This window comes from Eriocheir sinensis, chromosome 19 (assembly GCF_024679095.1).
Source record: "Eriocheir sinensis breed Jianghai 21 chromosome 19, ASM2467909v1, whole genome shotgun sequence".
Classification (NCBI taxonomy): domain Eukaryota; kingdom Metazoa; phylum Arthropoda; class Malacostraca; order Decapoda; family Varunidae; genus Eriocheir; species Eriocheir sinensis.
The window spans coordinates 18,740,593-18,763,092 of record NC_066527.1 but is presented as its reverse complement, the minus strand read 5'-3'; the positions used below and the strand labels follow the sequence as shown (position 1 = coordinate 18,763,092).

At 39.9% G+C, this 22,500-nt stretch overlaps 1 protein-coding gene across 1 annotated transcript in view; it reads right to left on the bottom strand.

The window, feature by feature from the left end:
• The window catches only part of LOC127001000 (uncharacterized), a 75,962-nt gene that overhangs the window by 49,864 nt on the left and 3,598 nt on the right, over positions 1–22,500 (bottom strand). The window contains exons 2-4 of the mRNA XM_050865174.1: positions 13,927–14,012; positions 5,716–5,848; positions 3,963–4,034 (exon numbers count right to left, since the gene is read on the bottom strand). Coding sequence (XP_050721131.1) covers positions 3,963–4,034; positions 5,716–5,848; positions 13,927–14,012 — 291 coding nt within the window. The remainder of the gene's footprint in view (positions 1–3,962; positions 4,035–5,715; positions 5,849–13,926; positions 14,013–22,500) is intronic.

The following is a 22,500-nucleotide window of genomic DNA, read 5'->3' as shown; positions in this document are numbered from 1 at the left end:
CGGCCTCGAGCAACGCCGTGACGCATAAGCAGGCTCGTGAATTAATAAGCGGATGAATAAATAAATAGATAGATAAATAAACACGAATAAAGGCAAATAAATACAAGAGATAAGGAAACTTGCGAGCCTCGAGGAAGGCTATGAGTTATGTGCATGAAGAGATGAAAGCATAAACAGACACACGAATGAATAAGCAAATAAAAAAAATAAAAAATAGATAACTAGGTACATGAATAAATACAATACATAAACACACAAGATACATAAACAGACACATGTATTACTAAGCGGATAAATAAACAGGGAAATAAACAGATAAATAAATACAATAGATAAATACACACATAGAAACATAAATACATAGATACATAAATACATAGATGAATAACTAAATGTATGCCGCTCTGAATAGTTTTAAAGAGATACATCCTGACACATGATACACAAACATAACGATTATATACTCCATTTACCTGTTCTCGCTCTAATAACAATAACAGTATTAATAATTATGATAACAGTAACAATAGTAATAATAATAATAATAATAATAATAATAATAATAATAATAATAATAATAATAATAAGAAGAAGAAGAAGAAGAAGAAGAAGAAGAAGAAAAAGAAAAAGAAGAAGAAGAAGAAAAGGAAGAAAAAGAAGAAGAAGAAGAAGAAGAAGAAGAAGAAGAAGAAGAAAAACAACAACAACAACAACAACAACCAATACCAGAAAACGTTTTAGACTCGAAAATGATCGTCAAAGGAACTGTAAGGCAAAGGGAAAGTTGGAGTCAAGGCCAAAAGAGGGAACTTGGTGTTGGGTGCACAGGCTACAGGTACGCGTGGCCGCTGTGCACATCTCCGTCGCATTGACCGTTCACCCTGTGGTAGGAGGGAGCCCATCATCCCGGGACGCAGGACCAGTGTGACATCCGGGTTACCACAGTTTATCTTCCCCAGGTTTCCCCAGGTACCGTTTTATCGAGCTGAGTGGACTGTACACCGATTGCCCAGACCGGGATTCGAACACGGGCCCAAGCATTCGTAGGTAGGCACGCTAACCACTGCACCGCGAAGTCTCACCGTCTCCTCTCTCTTCAGTTCATCTATCATCACATTACCTGATTATTCTTTTTTATTTATCTTTCACTGTCTTATATTATTCCATTCTTTAAATTAACGTTGCCACCCTCTCTCCTCTATTCACTTTCACCTGTCCTCACATTCACCTGGTTATATATTTTTCCGTTATCTTTCTTTCGTCACTTTCTTCTATTATTCCATTCTTTAATTTAACGTTGTCACTCTCTCTCCTCTATTCACTTTCACCTGTCCTCACATTCACCTGCTTATATATTTTTTTAGATCTGTTTTCGTTCCCTCCATACATCATCACTTCCTTCCATCTTAACTTTCTTCATCTCTTCCCTTCTGTTCGCGGCCTAGAGACTTTCACAACTATAAAAAAACGTTCAGTGTTTGGAAACGTTTAGGACTGGATAACGTTACCCGCCTGGAATATTTCACAGCCATAGAAACGTTGAACGCGTGGAAACGTTTAACATTGTTTCTAGAGCTCCTACGTCTTTGGGAAACGTTCTTAACTTCGAAACGTTTCTAATTTGAGAACCGTTCGTAACTCGGCAGCCTTCGTAAGTCAGACAAACGTTCGTAACTTGTCCGGCGCGGGAACGGCTCCTACGCCTCCCTAAGTCACCCCTCGTTGGCGGATATTAAGAAAATACGTTTTGGTTAGCGAACAGGCGAACACTGAGGAGGAGGAGGAGGAAGAGGAGGAGGAGGAGGAGGAGGAGGAGGTGGAAGAGGAGGAGGTAAATTGTTGAAGGATAAGGAGCAAGAGAAAGAAGGAAGATGAGGAAAGAGAAGAAGAAGAAGAAGAAGAAAAAGAAGAAGAAGAAGAAGAAGAAGAAAGAACAAATACAAGAAGAACAAGAAGAAGAAGAAGAAGAAGAAAAAGAAAAAGAAGATGAAGAAAGAAAAAGAAAAAGAAAAAGAAGAACAAGAAGAAGAAGAAAAACAAGTACAAGAACGAGAGGAAAAAAAAAGAAAAAGAAGAATATAGAAACACAAAATAAAGGAAGAAGAAATAACCATAAATGAAGAAGAAGGAGAAAGAGATGAAATTGGAAGGGAAGAAAGAAGAGAAAGAGTAGCAGGAACGATAAAGATAACAAGGACGAAGAGGAGGAGGAGGAGGAGGAGGAGGAGGAGGAGGAGGAGGAGGAGGACTACAATACTCATCCATCTACCCCAAAACTGTAACAATATCAATCAATTATCCATTTTCAATAACTGCTTCAGGGGAGGAGGAAGGATAAGGGAAGGAAGGAAGGAAGGAAGGAAGGGTAAATAGAACGAACGAACGAACGAACGAAGCATGGAAGAAAGGAAGAAAGGAGGGAGGGAAGAAAGAAAGGATGAAAAGAAAGAAGGAAGGAAGGAAGGAAGGAAGAAAGGATAAAAAGAAGGAAGAAATGAAGGAAGGCGATAAGGAAAAACAATGAAAAATATAAGTACAAAAGAGTGAAGGAGGAAAGAATGAAAAGAAGGAAGGAAGGAAGGAAGGAACAAATGAACGAAGGAAGGAGAGCAATATTTACTAACGCTGATATTACCCAACAAATAATCTACCCTTTAATTATTACTTTTTCTACTTTCTTTTCTTTGTCCAATTATCATATGCAAGAGTTAGCCGGTCCCGTCACTCTTTCATCATTGCCTTGCTCCAGCACACTCAAATTACACCTACTCCCTTCTCCTTATGTCTCAATTACGCCGCTTTAATTAATGCAGGAGTGAATAAGTATCATCAAGAAGGCGTCACTATAAAAGACTTCCCTGCGCCATTACGTGCTGGGGTCGACCAAGAGCCCCAATTAAGAAAGCCTTCCAGCGCTAAATGCCAAACGTAAAAAAAAGAATATCTGTTTGTTTTTTTCTCTATTTTTATCTTTAACTTTATTTTTTATTTCATTTTAATTTAACTTTATTTTCACTATATTTTAATTTAACTCTATTTTTATTTAACTTTATTTTTACTCCATTTTAATTTATCTTTATTTTTTCCTCTATTTTTATCTTTAACTTTATTTTTTACTCCATTTTAATTTGTCTACGTATTGTACCAGATATGTCCAATAAAATAAAGCAAGAATTAATCATTATCTTATATCTTTTATTATTTTATACTTAATTATGTCTTTCTTTCTTCCAATCTTTAATTTTCTCTCCTGTCCATCAAACTCCTGCAAAAATTAAAGAGAATATCGACTCTTTCATCGCATCCTGACAGTCTTGCATCTATAATACCTCCACAGTTTCCTTATTTTCCTTATTTCTTTATTCATTCTTCATTCCTTTTATACATTTGAAATAATAATCAAAATAGTAAGAGCAATGAATGACCCGACATCCACGTTACTTCATCTCTCTTTCTTAATATTCAGCTACGTACAAGTCCGACCTTACTGTGTGTGTGTGTGTGTGTGTGTGTGTGTGTGTGTGTGTGTGTGTGTTTAATAATGTTCACTACCAGAGGACATAATGTTAGCTAATATAATCCCTTTCTACATGCACTCTCTCTCTCTCTCTCTCTCTCTCTCTCTCTCTCTCTCTCTCTCTCTCTCTCTCTCTCTCTCTCTCTCTCTCTCTCTCTCTCCCTTCCTTTTCCTTTCCTTTCCCTTCCTTTCCCTTCCTTTCCCTTCCTTTCCTCTCCTTTCATTCCCTTTCCTTTCCTTTCCTTTTCTTTCCCTTCCTTTTCTTTCCCTTCCTTTCCCTTACTTTCCCTTCCTTTCCTTTCCTTACACTCCCTGTCCCTTCCTTTTGATCCCTTTCCAATACTTTCTCTCCATTTCTCTCCTTTTCCCTACCTCTCTCACTCATCCCCTCTCCCTCTCTCCCTCTCTCTCTCTCTCTCTCTCTCTCTCTCTCTCTCTCTCTCACCATCTCTCGTGGACGCCGTGTTGTTGGCGAGGAAGAATTTGCTCTTGGTCACCCCGACTGGCCGCGAGGAATCTGGGGGAGGGAGAGAATAGTGAAGTTACGCCTTAATGGAACACAAAGAACGGGAGGGAAATATTAAAATGGAACGCAAAAAACGGGAAAAAGGTTAAAATGGAACGGAGAAATCGGGAAGAAAAGGTTGAAATGGAAATGGCAGAGTTTCAGAATAAGGAAAATGGTTCTATAATGATGAAAAGTGATGGATTTAGTTTTCATTTTTGCAAACTTTTCATTTCTCAAAATTTAATGACCAAATGAAAAATGAGAGTACTCGGACACACACACAGACAGACGGACAAACAGACAGACAGACAGACAGACAGACATAATTTCTTTTTCTTTTCCATTTTGCAAACTTTTCATCTTCCAAAACTTTCTTAATGACCAAATGAAAAATGAGAGTACTGGCACACACACACACACACACACACACACACACACACACACACACACACACACACACACACACACACACACACACACACACAGACAGACAGACGGACATATAGACAGAGAGACAGACAGACAGACAGACAGAGAAACACACACACACACACACACACACACACACACACACACACACACACACACACACACAGACGGACAGATAGACACACACACACACACACACACACACACACACACACACACACACACACACACACACACACACTTAAAATTATTGTTGTTTTGTAGTTTTTATTTTTTATTTTTTTTACTTTGCTGCTGGCGTCACTAAACTTTCATATTTTTTTTTCATTTGTTCTGCATTTTTTAGTGTTTTGTGTTTGTTTAAAATGAATATTCATGTTTGGTTTTGCTGATTTATTTGTTTGTCACGAATAGGAGTTATTTCATTGATGTTTAATTTTATTGATATTTTAGTTTTATTATATTATTATTTACTATTTTATTTATATTTTATTGATGTTTACTTTAAGTGATATTTTACTGACACATTTTCATATGTTATATTTTACTACATGTTTACCGTTTCATCATTTGCTTTATTATTTTACTTTATTATTTTTTTTCTATATTATTTTACTATGTTTTATTTTACAGCTGGTTCACATGTTCACCTCTTTGAAGCATTTGTCACACCTGCCCCTTCGTCACACCTGTTCGTTTGTCACACCTGTTCGTTGGGTGTGGGCAGGAAAGGTTACCTGGTGGAGAGATATCTGACCTTTCACATTATTTTTACGCAGGTGAGATAGAGCGTGGTATTAGGACAAGTGTGTGTGTGTGTGTGTGTGTGTGTGTGTGTGTGTGTGTGTGTGTGTGTGTGTGTGTGTGTGTGTGTGTGTGTGTGTGTGTGTGTGTGTGTGTGTGTGTGTGTGTGTGTGTGTGTGTCTAGTTTTTTTCTAATTTTGTTCTTTGTTTTCTGTTTCGTTTTTTTTTTTTAGCTTTTGACTTCACATTTTTTCCATTCTTTAGTTTATTTTTAACACACACACACACACACACACACACACACACACACACACACACACACACACACACATCACTCTCAAACGCAAACACAAACGCACATACAAACAGATTAACTTCACACACACACACACACACACACACACACACACACACACACACACACACACACACACACACACAGTCACTCGCCTCCCCCCACACACTCACACAGCGCTCCCCTCCCCTCGCTCCCCCTCCTCCACACCCTTTCACTTACTCAGCACATGCAAGGTGAAGGGCAGGGACAGCTTGGGGTCGGTGTTGATCTGGCAGAGGTAAGTCCCCGCGTCTCTCACCTGGGCAGACTCCACCACCAGCGTCCATTCCTCCGTGCCGGGCCGATGCGACACCTGGCGGGGAGAGAGAAGAGGGAATGAGACACAAAAGAGGGAAGGTAAGGAGGGAGGTAAGGTAGGGAAGTAAGGAAGGGAAGGTAAGGTAAGCAAGTGTTTAGCGAGATAAGGCAATGATGTTAGTAGGGTAAAGGAGGAAGATATGAGGGGAGGAATGAAGGAATAGCAGGAGAGAGAGAGAGAGAGAGAGAGAGAGAGAGAGAGAGAGAGAGAGAGAGAGAGATTAGGTTACACACACACACACACACACACACACACACACACACACACACACACACACACACACACACATCTTTACAGCTAAACAAATGGAGTGGGATTATCTTAAAGCTTTTGTGTTGCTTAATTAGACGCGGCTTTGTTCTCCTGTATGTTATGACGATAGAGATAGATAGATAGATAGATAGATAGAAAGATAGAAAGAGGGAGAGAGCTACACTAGATAGATGGATAGACATTGTTGTTTGTTCTTGTCTTCTCGTGTGGGTTTAGCTTTATGGTCGTATGTGGTTGTTCTTAAATTTTTGTGTTCTCGTGTTATTCAGTTATGTTCGTCTGTTCTTATATTTGTTCTTGTTTATACTTACGTTCCAATGATTGTTCTTAGTTTCTTATGTTCTTGTATGACACAGCTTTTATGTTCGTCTTTTTGTTCTCATACTTGTTCTTACTTATACTTATGTTCTAATGAACGTTCTAACACTTGTTCTTATGTTGCTTTGTTCTTGTGTTCTAATGTAGCTTATTCCAATGTTCTAATGTTATTCCCAACCCGCTATTCCCCAAACTCCCTCAATAAAAAAATAGTGTAAAGTAGAAAATAATAAAAATGTAGCACTGTAAAAAATGGTATCAAAATAAAAATGAAAAAGTACCAAACCCTTGAACCCGGTAAGAAAATGGTGTTGAGAAAATAAGAAAATAATAAAAATAATAAAAATGTAGCACTGTAAAAAAATGGTATCAAAGTACAAATATTAAAGTACCAAAACATTGAACCAGGTAAGAAAATGGAGTTGAGAAAATAAGAAAATAACAAAAATAATAAAAATGTAGCACTGTAAAAAAAAATGGTATCAAAATAAAAACAATAAAATACCAAAACTTTGAACCCGGTAAGAAAATGGAGTTGAGAAAATAAGAAAATAACAAAAATAATAAAAATGTAGCACTGTAAAAAAAATGGTATCAAAATAAAAACAATAAAATACCAAAACCTTGAACCCGGTAAGAAAATGGAGTTGAGAAAATAAGAAAATAACAAAAATAATAAAAATGAAGCGCTGTAAAAAAAATGGTATCAAAATAAAAACAATAAAATACCAAAACTTTGAACCCGGTAAGAAAATGGAGTTGAGAAAATAAGAAAATAACAAAAATAATAAAAATGTAGCGCTGTAAAAAAATGGTATCAAAATAAAAACAATAAAATACCAAAACTTTGAACCCGGTAAGAAAATGGTGTTGAGAAAATAAGAAAATAACAAAAATAATAAAAATGTAGCACTGTAAAAAAAATAGTATCAAAATAAAAACAATAAAATACCAAAACCTTGAACCCGGTAAGAAAATGGAGTTGAGAAAATAAGAAAATAACAAAAATAATAAAAATGTAGCACTGTAAAAAAAATGGTATCAAAATAAAAACAATAAAATACCAAAACTTTGAACCCTGTAAGAAAATGGTGTTGAGAAAATAATGAAAATAATAAAAATGTAGCACTGTAAAAAAAAAATGGTATCAAAGTACAAACAATAAAGTACCAAAACCTTGAACCCTGTAAGAAAATGGAGTTGAGAAAATAAGAAAATAACAAAAATAATAAAAATGTAGCGCTGTAAAAAAAATGGTATCAAAATAAAAACAATAAAATACCAAAACTTTGAACCCGGTAAGAAAATGGAGTTGAGAAAATAAGAAAATAACAAAAATAATAAAAATGTAGCGCTGTAAAAAAAAATGGTATCAAAATAAAAACAACAAAATACCAAAACTTTGAACCCGGTAAGAAAATGGTGTTGAGAAAATAAGAAAATAACAAAAATAATAAAAATGTAGCACTGTAAAAAAAATGGTATCAAAGTACAAAATAATTAAGTACCAAAACCTTGAATGCAGTTATGATGTTGAAGTAGAAAATATAGAACAGAAACTTTATTATAGAGAACATTGCAAGAGAAAGGACTGAAGGAGTGAGGAGTGGAGAGTGACGCAATGGACGCCAATCAAAGGGAAAGTGAGGAAACACAGATTAAATAACTGGAAACATTGAACTGCGCAACGCTAAGAAATAAAGATTGATGTTGAAAGAAAGAATAGAATATAACAGAGCAAAAAAAAACGTTGATACAGAAAGAGTTGATCAATGTAAGGAAGTAGAAACGAGGCAGAAAATATTAAGAGAAAGAAAAGAAACAGGAAAAAAGATTGACAGAAAATATTGAACTGCGCAACGCTAAGAAATAAAGATTGATGTTGTAAGAAAGAATAGAATATAACAGAGCAAAAAAAAACGTTGATACAGAAAGAGTTGATCAATGTAAGGAAGTAGAAACGAGGCAGAAAATATTGAAAGAAAGGAAAAAAAACAGGAAAAAAAGACAGACAAAAGAAACTGCGCGACAATAAGAAATAAAGATTGATGTTGAAAGAAAGAATAGAATATAACAGAGCAAAAAAAACGTTGATACAGAAAGAGTTGATCAATGTAAGGAAACAGAAACGAGGCAGAAAATATTAAGAGAAAGAAAAGAAACAGGAAAAAAGATTGACAGAAAACATTGAACTGCGCAACGCTAAGAAATAAAGATTGATGTTGAAAGAAAGAATAGAATAAGAGAGCGAAAAAAAACGTTGATACAGAAAGAGTTGATTAATGAAAGGAAATAGAAACGAGGAAGAAAATATTAAGAGAAAGAAAAGAAACAGGAAAAAAGATTGACAGAAAACATTGAACTGCGCAACGCTAAGAAATAAAAGTTGATGTTGAAAGAATAAAGAGAACAGAATACAAGAAGAGAGAAAACATTGAAATAGAAAGAGTTGGATGATGTAAAGAAATAGAAAAAGTGGATAGTATCAAAAAACACAGTAAAGAAACAGGAAAAAAAGTTAGACAAGGAAATATTAAACTCTGCAACGATAGAAACAGAATAAAAGAACAGAGAAAACATTGACACAGAAAGACTCGAATAATGTAAATAAACAGAAACGAAGCAGAAAATATTAAAAGAGAAAAGGAAACAGAAAAAGTGATAAACGAGAAATATAAACCTTAGCAGCTATAGTTAATAAAAACGGATGGAGGAGTTGAAAGAATAGAAAAATAAAGTATAGAAAGTACTGAAGAGGTGAACAGTGCAAGGAAAGAGATTGAAACGAAGTGGATAAAAGGAAGAAAAAGTAAATAAAAATAACAGAAAGTAGGAAAAACAAAACGATATTGGACTTTTCAACTATAAGAAAAAAAAAGTAACCAAATCGAAAACGGGACATAGAATAAAATTAAAAGGAAATGAATAAAAACAAGAAAAATGAAAAAAATATAATAACAAAAAGTAGAGAAATAGGAAATATCGAACTTTTCAACCATAAGAAATAAAAAAAAATCCATATTGTAGAGAGGACAGACTATAGAACTGAAAAGAGTGAAGAAACTACTGACATATACGTTAATTAATACTATAACGAATTTAGCGAAAACGGAGTTAGTATGCGGACAGAAAATTCGGGACGTTTTAAATCTAGGCCTATAGAAAATTTGGTATGTAGGTAAATGAAGGCGAATGTGGAAAACAGCGAAGAATAAAAGCAAATCAAATGAAATCACACAGAAAAACAGAATTACCAGGTGAAAGAGAGAAAATTACAGTGTATCAAATTGCAAATGGTCGCCATACTGCAACACACACACACACACACACACACACACACACACACACACACGCACACACATACATCACCTATACCCTTCCTTCCCCTCACACCCACTCACACACATCACTCTCCCACGCAAACACACAAACGCATACACAAAACAGATTAACTTCACACACACACACACACACACACACACACACACATACACGCACACACATACATCACCTATACCCTTCCTTCCCCTCACACCCACTCACACACATCACTCTCCCACGCAAACACACAAACGCATACACAAAACAGATTAACTTCACACACACACGCACGCACACCCACACACACACACACACACACACACACACACACACACATACATCACTCACACATCACTCACTCACACATCACTCTCACACAAACACACAAACACAGATTAGATTACACACACACACACACACACACACACACACACACACACACACACACACACGACGCAAGGCACTCAACATTCCACATCATTCTGGCATACATAATCACCCAAGAAACGAACACTAACGCAACACAACACACCCTAGCTATTCTCATCCCCCCCCCTCCCCCCTACCCCTCCCCCCGCGGCAGAGTTCGACACACTAGCAGACTAATACGGATTCCCAGGACTCCTAAAAATAACAACAGCGCGGGAGTAATATTGCAGGAGGAGGATGAGACCGCCGTTGCAAAATACATCATTACAGGTGAGGGTGAAATAAAGGGTGGAAGCGAAGTCTACCTGTCAACAGCTTGGCGCCAATTTATTACCTGTCGAACGTAAATTGATATGAGTGTTCAGCGCCATAAATCCTGGGAAAGAGAGAGAGAGTGAGAGAGAGAGAGAAGGGGGTGGGGAGAGAGGGAGAGGTGGGAGGGAGAGGGAGGAAGGGAGGGAGAGAGAACAAGCCAATGGTATAGACAGATACATAGATAGATTAATAGGAAGAAAATAGGAGTGCGCAAAAACAAAGGAATAATGAAAGAAAAGAATAAAGGATACAAGAAAGTCACGTAGGAAGAAAAGTGAAAAAAAAAGAAAATAAGAGAAAAAAATGAATTAACGAGAGAGAGAGAGAGAGAGCACACACACAGGGGTAGCTTTAATTACAACAGTTGTGATAGGAAGGCTCGAATTCTTCAATAAAAATACCTTCGAGTTTTCAAATTATTCGCCAACTTCAAACAAAATTACCTTTCCGATCTCACTCATCCCCCCCTCCCCCCCCCCCCCGCCCTGTACTACCCCTGCAACTCTCCTCCCCTCACTCCCCTGCCCCCTCACTCCCCCAAGCAACTCCCCCGTCTCATTCCTCCCCCATTCCTCCCCATCACTCCCCTTTCCCAGCCATTCTACCATCACTCCCCCTGCAACTCTACTCCTCTCACTCCCCTGCCCGAGCCACTGCCCCCTCACTCCCCCAAGCAACTCCCCCTGTCACTCCTCCCCATCACTTTACCCCCCTCACTCCCCTTCCCCAGCCATTCTACCCTCGCTCCCCCTGCAACTCTACTCCTCTCACTCCCCTGCCCTGGCCACTGCCCCTCACACCCCAAGCAACTCCCCGTCACTCCCCCATTCCTCCCATCACTCTCCCCTCCTCCCCTCCCCAGCCATTCTCCCCTCACTACCCTTGCAACTCTACTCCACTCACTCCCCTGCCCTAGCCACTGCCCCCTCACTCCCCAAAGCAACTCCCCCGTCTAACTCCTCCCCCATTCCTCTCCATCACTCTACCCCCATCACTCCCCTTTCACAGCCATTCTACCCTCACTCCCCCTGCAACTCTACTCCTCTCACTCCCCTGCCCTGGCCACTGCCCCCTCACTCCCCCGTCTAACTCCTCCCCCATTCCTCCCCATCACTCTCCCCCTCTCACTCCCCTTCCCCAGGCATTCTCCCCTCACTCCCCCTTTCACTTCACTCCCCAAGTTTCCACACACCCCAAAACACCCCAGCCACTCCCCAACATTCCACTCCTCCCTGAGCCAGGACACAACATTCCACTCCCCTCCCCTCACTCCCCAACCACTCCACCTACTCCCCTACTCCCTTACCACTCCTTTACTCCCACTCCACAGCTCCCTCTAATGCCTCTCATCACTCCTTGTAACCCGGATGTCACGCTGGCCTTGTGTCCCGGGAGTAGGGGTTCGAATCCCCCCCATGATGCCAATGCGACGGAGATGAACACTAAGGCCACTCCATCGTTCCCACTCCCCCTACTCCCCACCCACTCCTCCCCTACTCCCCCAGGGTAACCAACATCTGCATACACGTAATAAACAGGTATGATCGTTTCCTTTGTGAGAGTTACAAGTTAATATCACCGAGCCAACTTGCCTCACGGGTAGAGAGGTTGCTTTGTTTATGTCATTAATTCAGTCGTTAAGTGATTATTATTATTATTATTATGAGTGGAGGTGGATGAGTGGGAGGCGGATGTGTGGAAGAGGCGGATGAGTGGGAGAGGCGGATGAGTGGGAGAGGCGGATGAGTGGGAGAGGCAGATGAGTTTTTATTTATTTATTTATTTATTTATTATTATTATTATTATTATTGTGTGTGTGTTGTGAGGTGAGGGAAAATAGACCGAGGAAGGAAGCAAAAAAAATAAAGAGGTGGAATGTGAGGCAAAAAATATTAAAAAAAACAAGGAAACGGGAGACGAGTGAAAGTAAACCGCAGAAATAAAATAAAAATCAGCAAGGAAAAAAGAAACTAGGAATGTAAACCGAGATACAGAAAGGTGAGGTGAGAGGAGGGAAAGTAAACCACGGAAAGAAGCGAAGCGGAAAAGAGAAGAGAAATACGATAGAAAATAAAGAGGAAGAAAACGTGAGGTGAGGGAATGAAAACCGAAGGGAAGAAACGGCAAGAGAAGGAAACGAAGAAGAAGAAGCAAAAAAGAAAGAATGTAAAGTGAAAAGAGAGATAAAATACACCACGGAAAGGAAGAAAAAAAAGGAAGCGTAGAATAAGAACCAAAAAAAGAGGAAAAATATACCACGGAAATAAAGAAACAAAGTAAAGTGAAAAGAGACAAAATATACCACGGAAATAAAGAAACAAAGTAAAGTGAAAAGAGACAAAATATACCACGGAAATAAAGGAAAAAAAGAGGAGTAGAATATGAAGCAAAAAGAAAGAAAATAAAGTGAAAAAGAGAGAAAATATACCACGGAAAGCAAGAAAAAAAAGAAGGCGTAGAATGTTAAGCAAAATAAAACAAACAAACATAAGGAAGGGAAAGTAAACCACGAAAAGAAACAGAAAGAAAAGGAGACGAAAAATGTGAAGCAAAATAAAACAGAGAAACGTGAGGAAGGGAAAGTAAACCGAGGAAAAAAAGTATAAAAAAAAGACGAGGAATCTGAAACGAAATAAAGAAAAATAAACCAAAGAAAGAAACCGCAAAAGAAAAGGAGACGAAGAATGGAAAGCAAAATAAAACAAAGAAAACATGAGGAAGGAAAAGTAAACGAAGGAAAGAAAAACAGAAAAAAAGGACGAGAAATGTGAAACGAAATAAAGGAGAAAAAAAAATGAGAGAAAACAGAAAGAAAAGGAGACGAAAAATGTGAAGCAAAATAAAACAAAGCAAAGTGAGGAAGAGGAAAATAAACCACGAAAATAAAACAGGTGAAGTAAGCTCGCTAAAACACTTCACTTCCTAATGTTATGACGAGGCGAGGCACGGCACGGCAACACAGCAGGAGGTGAATCAACAGGTAACAGGAAAAAAAGGTAAGGGAAGGTAATTAAAGGTGAGGCAAGGTAAGGTGAAATTAGGTAAGGTAAGGTAAGGTAAGGTAAGGTAAGGTAAGGTAAGGTAAGGTAAAATAAGGTAAGGTAAGGTAAGGTAAGGTAAGGTAAGGTAAGGTAAGGTAAGGTAAGGTAAGGTAAGGTAAGGTAAGGTAAGGTAAGGTAAGGTAAGGTAAGGCAAGGTAAGGTAAGGTAAGGTAAGGTAAAAGGTAAAAAATAAGGTAAGGAAAGGTAACGGTAATTAAACTAAGGTAAATCAAGGGAAATTACAGCAAGGTAAAATATAATAAGGTAAGGTAAGGTAAGGTAACAAAAGCTAAGGTAAGGCAAGGCAAGGCAAGGCGAGGCAAGGTACGGTAAGGTACGGCCAGGTGAGCTAATTAGAGGCTCACCACATCTCACCTGAAATCGCTCATCGGCAGAGTAAGTGATGCGTCCCGTCGTGAGAATATGTAGGTCCCTCTGTCGCAGCCACGTCACCTGGAAGAGTAGTAGTAGTAGTAGTAGTAGTAGTAGTAGTAGTAGTAGTAGTAATAGTAGTGGTGGTGGTGGTGGTGGTGGTGGTAGAAGTAGTAGTAGTAGTAGTAGCAGTGGTAGTAGTAGTAGTAGTAGTAGTAGTAGTAGTAGTAGTAGTAGTAGTAGTAGTAGTAGTAGAAGTGATTAATATTGTGCATTATCTATACTATTTATCTCCTTCCTTTCTTTGTCCATCATTTAATTGACTTCCTTCCTCTTTCTCTCCATCTTCTCTCATCTCTCATCTCTCTCTCTCTCTCTCTCTCTCTCTCTCTCTCTCTCTCTCTCTCTCTCTCTCTCTCTCCATTTCCTTCGTCCATATCACGCTTTCCACCCTCACTTAAAATGCATAGGCAAACACGAACACACACACACACACACACACACACACACACGCAAACACACGCAACACACATACACTTAACACTCTCGTCTTATCTAAACTTTTTCAATTCTCCTCTTCCACCTCCTCCTCCTCCTCCTCCTCCTCCTCCAGCAGTGACCTCGACCCCTGAAAGCACTGTGACTCGACGTATTTAAAGCTAATGTCATGTTGAGCATCGAGAAGAGAAGGATCGACAGCAAGACCCAGGGAGCGATGTAGCAGCCTTGTATAGAAGCCGAAATGTGACGAGAGCATCGCATCCTCTTTACCTTTGAGAACAGAGGATTGAGAGGGAATAGGATACAGGTCTTTAAAGTATCTGAGCTAAATAACGTTAATGGCTTCAGTTTATCTTTTGTTTACCGTCGCATGATTTTATAACTGAAAACAACACGGAAGAAAGACCAACACGGGCATGGCATCCTCTTTACCTTTGAGAACAGAGGATTGCGAGGGATAGAAGTTTGTTTTTGTAGGTAGCTCAGAAAGAATTGATGACTAGATACAACACAAAACAATATAAGCAAGAAAATACAATAGCGATGAAGCAGGAATGAGTTTTTTTCACGCATCGATTCATCCGTCACTGGACCGAGCTTCCTGCAAAATTGATTACTGTAAAAACAATCATCACATTCAAAATCGCATTGCTGGTCACCTCTTGCAAAATATATCACTGCAAAAAAAATGACCTCATCTAAAACTCCATTATCAGTACTTCCTGCAAAATTGATTACTGTAAAAACAATCACCACATTCAAAATCGCATTGCAGGTCACTTCTTGCAAAATATATCACTGCAAAAAAAATGACCTCATCTAAAATTCCATAATCAGTACTTCCTGCAAAATTGATTAGCGTTAAAACCATCAACTCAATATACAATAACGATGAAGCAGGAATGATTTTTTTTCGCGTATCAAGTCATCCGTCACTGGACCAAGCTTCCTGCAAAATTGATAAGCAAAGCAAAAGGAATCACCCCATCTAAAATCGCATCATTGGCCCTTCCTGCAAAATTGATTACTGTAAAAACAATCATCACATTCAAAATCGCATTGCTGGTCACTTCTTGCAAAACATACCACTGCAAAAAAAAAAAAAAAACTCATCTAAAAATCCATTATTAGTACTTCCTGTAAAACTGATTAGCGTTAAAACCATCAACTCATTTAAAATCGCGTAATTAGTACTTCCTGCAAAACTGATTAACTGTAAAAATAATAATCATCTAATTTAAAATCTCCTCCCGAAATTGACCTCTCTTTTTTGCCACTCCTCTGTACTCTAATCAGGAGCAGTAAGTAGCGGGCTTTTTTCTTTAATGTTGGTTTCTTATTTTTACGCCATTGAACTGTGTCCTTTGCTGTAAAAAAAATAAAGTACTTCCTGCAAAATTGGTTGGTGTTAAATCCATCACCTCGTTCAAATATGCTCTCCTTCTCTTTTCTTTTCCTTCTGTTCATCCCATTATTCTTCCATTCCCGCATTTTCCTTCGATGATTTAGGTTGCATTGCTCGTCACGTCCTGTAAAACATATTAGTACTGCAAACACAACAATCCCAACCCAAATCCTACTCCTCGTTACTTCCCGCAAAAAAACATATAATTCGTTCAAAATCTTATCTTTTTCTCTTATCTTTCTCCTTTCCTTTCGTCTCCCTCCTCTTCTTCCCCTTCTTTTCCCTCCCCTCCTTCTCTTTCCTCTCTCTCCCCTCCTTTCCTTTCGTCTCCCTCCTCTTCTTCCCCTTCTTTTCCCTCCCCTCCTTCTCTTTCCTCTCTCTCCCCTCCTTTCCTTTCGTCTCCCTCCTCTTCTTCCCCTACTTTTCCCTCCCCTCCTTCTCTTTCCTCTGTCTCTCCTCCTTTCCTTTCGTCTCCCTCCTCCTCTTCCCCTTCTTTTCCCTCCCCTCCTTCTCTTTCCTCTCTCTCCCCTCCTTCTCTTTCTTCTCCCTACCATCCTTCTCCTTCCTTTCCCTCCTTTCCATCTATTTCGTCTGCCTCCCCTCCTTCTCCTTTCTCTGCATTCCCTCCTTCCTCTGTTCATTCCTCCATTCCTGCCTTTTCTCCGATTATCTGAGGTGCATTGTTTGTTACATACTGCAATACTGATAACCGATAAAAATCTCCTCGCTGAAAATTGCATGGCTGGTTACTTCCTACAAAATATATTTCTCCTTTACCTCGTCCAAAATCTTATAAAAAAAGGAAAGTTTCGTTTAGTCGGCGCAACATCTGTGGTCATATGCCGGAGAGAGACAGAAGGGGAAGGAATCATTGGAGAAGGAAACAGATCCCAGGAGACGGGACACAACCCCCGATTAATACCTGGTACCCATTCACTGCTGGGTGGACAGGGGTGTAGGGTATCGGAAAAGCCGCCCAAATTTTTCAACTCCGCCCCCTAAATCTTATAATTCTCTCTTCCTTTCTCACTCATCATTCCTTTATTCCTCCATCTATGCTCTACATTGTGATTATTCAAGTGGTATTGCTCGGTACTCACTACAAAATTGATTAGTGCCAAAAACAACCAAATCGTTTAACGACGCATTCTTCACTCCTTTCTGCAAAATTGACAACAACTAACCCAACAATCTCAACCAAAATCGCATTACTAGTCCTTCATGCAAAATTGATTAACGCAGAAACAGTCACTACAAAATCTACTACTGCAAAAACTATAATCCAATCTTCCACTTTCCTTTTCCTATCATTCACTCTTTCATTTCTCCATCCATGCTCTTCCTTGTGATTATTCAAATGGCATTGCTCGATACTTCCTACAAAATTGATTAGTGCCAACACAACCAAATCATTTAAAGTCGCATTCCTATTTCCTTCCTGCAAAATTGTTAACTACGAAAAACAATCAACTCATCTACAATCCCATCTCTCTCTCTCTCTCTCTCTCTCTCTCTCTCTCTCTCTCTCTCTCTCTCTCTCTCTCTCTCTCTCTCTCTCTCTCTCTCTCTCTCTCTCTCTCTCTCTCTCTCTCTCTCTCTCTCTCTCTCTCTCTCTCTCTCTCTCTCTCTCTCTCTCTCATTCATTCCTTCTTTCCTGTATTTTCCAGTGATTATTTAAGTTAACTTCTGCAAAATTTATTAATACTGCAACAACGATAATCTCAATGTTTTTTTTTCTACTGGCGGGCTTTTTTCTGCACTTTTTTTTGTTCCCTTTGAGTTGCTTCCTTTACTGTAAAAAAAAAAATATCGCATCGCTGGTCATCCCTACAAAATATATATAACTGCAACATCATCTATCACGTTCAAAGTTCAATCTCCCTCTCTCTCCTTTCTCTTCTTTTCTCTTCCTTCTGTTCATTCCTTCATTCCTCCATCCTTGCTTTCTCCTGTGATTCTTTACGTTGCATTCCTCGCTACGTCCTGTAAAATTGATTAGTGCAAGAACAATCAAATCATTTAAAGTCGCATTCCTATTTCCTTCCTGCAAAATTAACTACGGAAAAACAATATTCTTATCTAAAAATCGCATTGCTGGTTGTCCCTAAGAAATGTATTACAGCAAAAACATCTACCTCGTTCAAAATCCTTCCTTCCTTTCTTTATTTTCCTCCTATTCAATCCTTCATTCCTGCAGTCTCCTCCTTCTCCTCCTATTCTTTCATTCTCCTAAACCATTTCTCTTTCTTCTCCTCCACTCTCCTCCTCCTCTCATCTTTCGTTTCTCCATATTCATCAAGCTTTTCCTCCTCTCCTTCTCTTTTTGCTCCTTCTCCTCCATCTTCTGTTTCTCCACCCCCTCCTATTCGTTTTTTTCTTAATATCTATCCAGTTACTCCTAAACCCTTTTCTCTTTCTTCTCCTCCACTCTCCTCCTCCTCTCATCTTTCGTTTCTCCATATTCATCCAACTTTTCCTCCTCCCCTTCTCTTTCTCCTCCTTCTCCTCTATCTTCTTCTGCCCCCCCCCCCTCCACCTCTCCCTCCATCTGTCTTTCTCCTGCACAATTGCTTAAAACTATAAAATAAAAAAACAATCATCTATTTTAACAATGCATTCCTCATTCCTCCCTGCAAAATTAATCACTGCAGAAAACAATCACATCGCCCAGCCTTGCATCGCCCGTTCCTCCGTTCTCTGTGTTTACGTTCAATAACAGCGTGTTCATGTGTTCCAGCCGTTCACTGATGCGCCGAACGGATAGACTGAATCACTCACTACAGCGGCTGAGACGAAGGGTAATTAGTTTTTTTTTTGTTTTGGTTGTTGTTGTTGTTGTTGTTGTTTCATAATTCCATGGGTTTTTTTTCCTTTTTCAATAGTCCTTCCTCTCCTTCCTTTCCTTTCTCCTCCCCTTTCTCTTCCCTCCTTCCTCTCCTTCCTTCCTTTCTCCTTCCCCTTTCTCTTCCCTCCTTCCTCTCCTTCCTTTCCTTTCTCCTCCCCTTTCTCTTCCCTCCTTCCTCTCCTTCCTTTCCTTTCTCCTCCCCCTTTCTCTTCCCTCCTTCCTCTCCTTCCTTTCCTTTCTCCTCCCCCTTTCTCTTCCCTCCTTCCTCTCCTTCCTTTCCTTTCTCCTCCCCTTTCTCTTCCCTCCTTCCTCTCCTTCCTTTCCTTTCTCCTCCCCTTTTCTCTTCCCTCCTTCCTCTCCTTCCTTTCCTTTCTCCTTCCCCTTTCTCTTCCCTCCTTCCTCTCCTTCCTTTCCTTTCTCCTCCCCTTTCTCTTCCCTCCTTCCTTTCTTTCTCCTCCCCTTTCTCTTCCCTCCTTCCTCTCCTTCCTTTCCTTTCTCCTCCCCTTTCTCTTCCCTCCTTCCTCTCCTTCCTTCCTTTCTCCTCCCCCTTCCTCTTCTCCCCTTGGTTGTTGTTGTTGTTACTGTTTCTTAATTCCATGCTGTTTTTTTTTCCTTTTTCTATAGTTCCTCTTCTTCCTCCATCCTCTTCTTTCGCTCTTTCTCCTCCTCTTTTTCTATAATCCCTCCTCCTCCTCCTCCTCCTCCTCCTTCTTTATCTCCGCTTTCCTTTCGTAGTATTTAATCTCCTATTCCTCCTCCCTTCCTCTTTCTCCTCCTCTTTTCTAAAATCCCTCCTCTTCCTCCTCCTCCTCCCTTCCTCTTTCTCCTCCTCCTCCTCCTCTCAACCTTTCATCTTTCTCACCATCCACACGGGGTCACAAAACTCCTCCACCTGTCACGGTCCACATAATTTCCTTCCTCCTCCACCACCACCTCCATCGTTAATCCACTCGCCTCCACGGCTTCCCAAACACCCAATGCTCCACTTCTCTCTACTCCACCGGCTTCCACTTGCTTTCCTCTTCCACCCTTGTGACATGTCCATAGCCACCTCTGTTGATTATTTTCCACTAATTCGAATGTTGATTTTAGAGTTCAATTCGCTCCCAACATCGCTATTTCTGGATCCATTTCTTCGTGTTGCTCTCTTCATCAAACGCAACTCTCAATTCTGCAGCTTGCATCTTCTTCTTCTTCTTCTTCTTCTTCTTCTTCTTCTTCTTCTTCTTCTTCTTCTTCTTCTCCTTCTCTTCACTTAAATTTCCCAGTACCTAATCTGCTATCCTTCCTCCCCTTTCTCTCTTTCTCCTTCTGATTTCCTCTCTTCTCTTCTCCTTCTCTTCTAAGTACTTGTCCAGTTTTTCCTCCTTCCCTTCACTTTCTTCTTCTCTCTCCTCTTTCTCTTCTCTTTCTTTTCTTAGTGTTTGTTCAGCTTCTCCTCCTCCCTTCCTCTTTCTCCTCTTCCTCTTCCTCTTCCTCTTCTTTTTGCATATCCTCCACCTCCTCTTCCTCTAAAGCCTTTCCTCCTCCGCTTACTCCTCCTCTTTCTCCTCTTTCTGCATATCTTCCTCCTCCTCCTCCTCCTCCTCCTCTTACGCCTACTCTCCTCCATCAATCAACAAACAAGGATGCCGAGTAAGAAGAGAAATGAAAACTCTCTCTCTCTCTCTCTCTCTCTCTCTCTCTCTCTCTCTCTCTCTCTCTCTCTCTCTCTCTCTCTCTCTCTCTCTCTCTCTCTCTCTCTCTCTCTCTACCATCAGTCATTCCTAGTGATGATTCTCCCAAGCCAATCTAGCTCTTTTTTTCTCTCTTTCTCTCTCTTCCTCTCTCTTTCTCTCTCTTTCTCTCTCTCAAATTTTTCATTCCCTCTTTATCTTGTGTGGGCGGGTTTTTTTTGGGGTTTTTTTTTTTTTTTTTTGGTGTGTAACTGAGACAAGGTCGGTGGAGGAAGGGAAGGGAGGGAGAGGTGGAGAGAAGAAGGTAGGAGGGGAGAATGGAAGAAAAGAGAGAGAGATGGAGGGAGAGATAGACAGATGGAGAGAGAAAAAAAAAGAAAGAAGAAAAATGGAAATACTAATATGAGAGAGGGAAAAAAAGTGGAGGAAAGGAAAGGAAGAAAAATATGGAGAGGAAAATGAGACCAAGAAACACACACACACACACACACACACACACACACACACACACACACACACACACACACACACACACACACACACACACACACACACACACACACACACACACACACACACACAAATTAATATTCTAACGATTAATCTACCATCATTGTTTGTGGTAGTTGTGTGTGTGTGTGTGTGTGTGTGTGTGAAAGACAGATGCTGGGAGGAGGAGGAGGAGGAGGAGGAGGAGGAGGAGGAGGAGGAGGAGGAGGAGGAGGAGGAGGAGGAAATGGAGAGGGAAGAAGAGGAGGAGGGAGCGACAATACATGCACGAAACTCACCTTCTCCTCCTCCTCTTCCTCCTCCTCCTCCTCCTCCTCTGCCTACCATTTCTCCTCTTCATTAATCGTTGAGAGAGAGAGAGAGAGAGAGCGTGTGTACCAAGCCGATTCCGGGACCAGTAATGGAATAGATGACCACGTAAAGCCTTCACAGACACACACACACACACACACACACACACACACACACACACACTCACTCACTCACTCACTCTCACTCTCTCTCTCTCTCTCTCTCTCTCTCTCTCTCTCTCTCTCTCTCTCTCTCTAAGGGCACCACTCGACTGAAATACAATTGACTGACTGACTGCACTGAAACTTCTACTATTTATTGGGAAGCATTTCGTGGCCTCACTGTACAAATTTCATTCAGGTCAGACCGAGAGTTCGAAGTGACGAAGCAAAAAACTCAAAATTGCAAGAGAAAAGAAAAAAATCGGTAACCTTTGCCACGAATACGGTCGAACGATTATTTTTTTTTTTATAGTTTTGTTGATACTTTAGTCATCGTGTAATTCTCTCCTTCCATCTTCTTTATCCTCCTCCTCCTCCTCCCTCTTCCCTCCTTCCTCTCCTTCCTTTCCTCTCTCCTTCCCCTTCCTCTTCTTTCTATTTCCCCCCTCCTTCCTCTCCTTCCTTTTCTTTCTCCCCTCCTTCCTCTCCTTCCTTTCCTTTCTCCTCCTCTTTCCTCTTCCCTCCTTCCTCTCCTTCCTTTTCTTTCTCCCCTCCTTCCTCTCCTTCCTTTTCTTTCTCCTCCTCCCTCCTCTCCTTCCTTTTCTTTTCTCCCCCCTTTCCTCTTTCCTTCTCTTTCTCCTTCCTTTTCTTTCTCCTCTCCTTCAACTCCTTCCTTTTCTTTCTCCTCCCTTTTACTCTTCCCTTCCCCCTCTCCTTCCTTTTTCCGGGGTGTAGACGGGGAGTGAGTGAAACGACGCGCCCCTGACGTGTGCTCCCGATTAGCTAGTTGGCTATTTCTAACACTGAACTAGTTTAAATATATATTATTTTCCCATTTTGCACTCATAAAAATTGCCAACAGATCCCTAATTTCCTTAAAACAAATCCAAACATATTTTTTTTCGTATTTCATTCAGCTCGTCATATATGAATTAAAAACAAAGAATGGGCAAAAATATGAATCTTGAAAAAAAATATTACAAAAAAAAACAAAAATATACGTGATAGAAAAAACGCGCATTGCACATTTATTATATATTTTTTTAGAGTAAATATGATTGATTTTTGAGGTGACGGTGTCGCCATATTGTGTCGAAACTATTATGACAAAATTAGTTTATGTGTGTGTGACGTAAGCATAAAGGAGTGTTTGTTTAGTGTTTGTCTGTTTGTTTGTTTTGTGTTTGT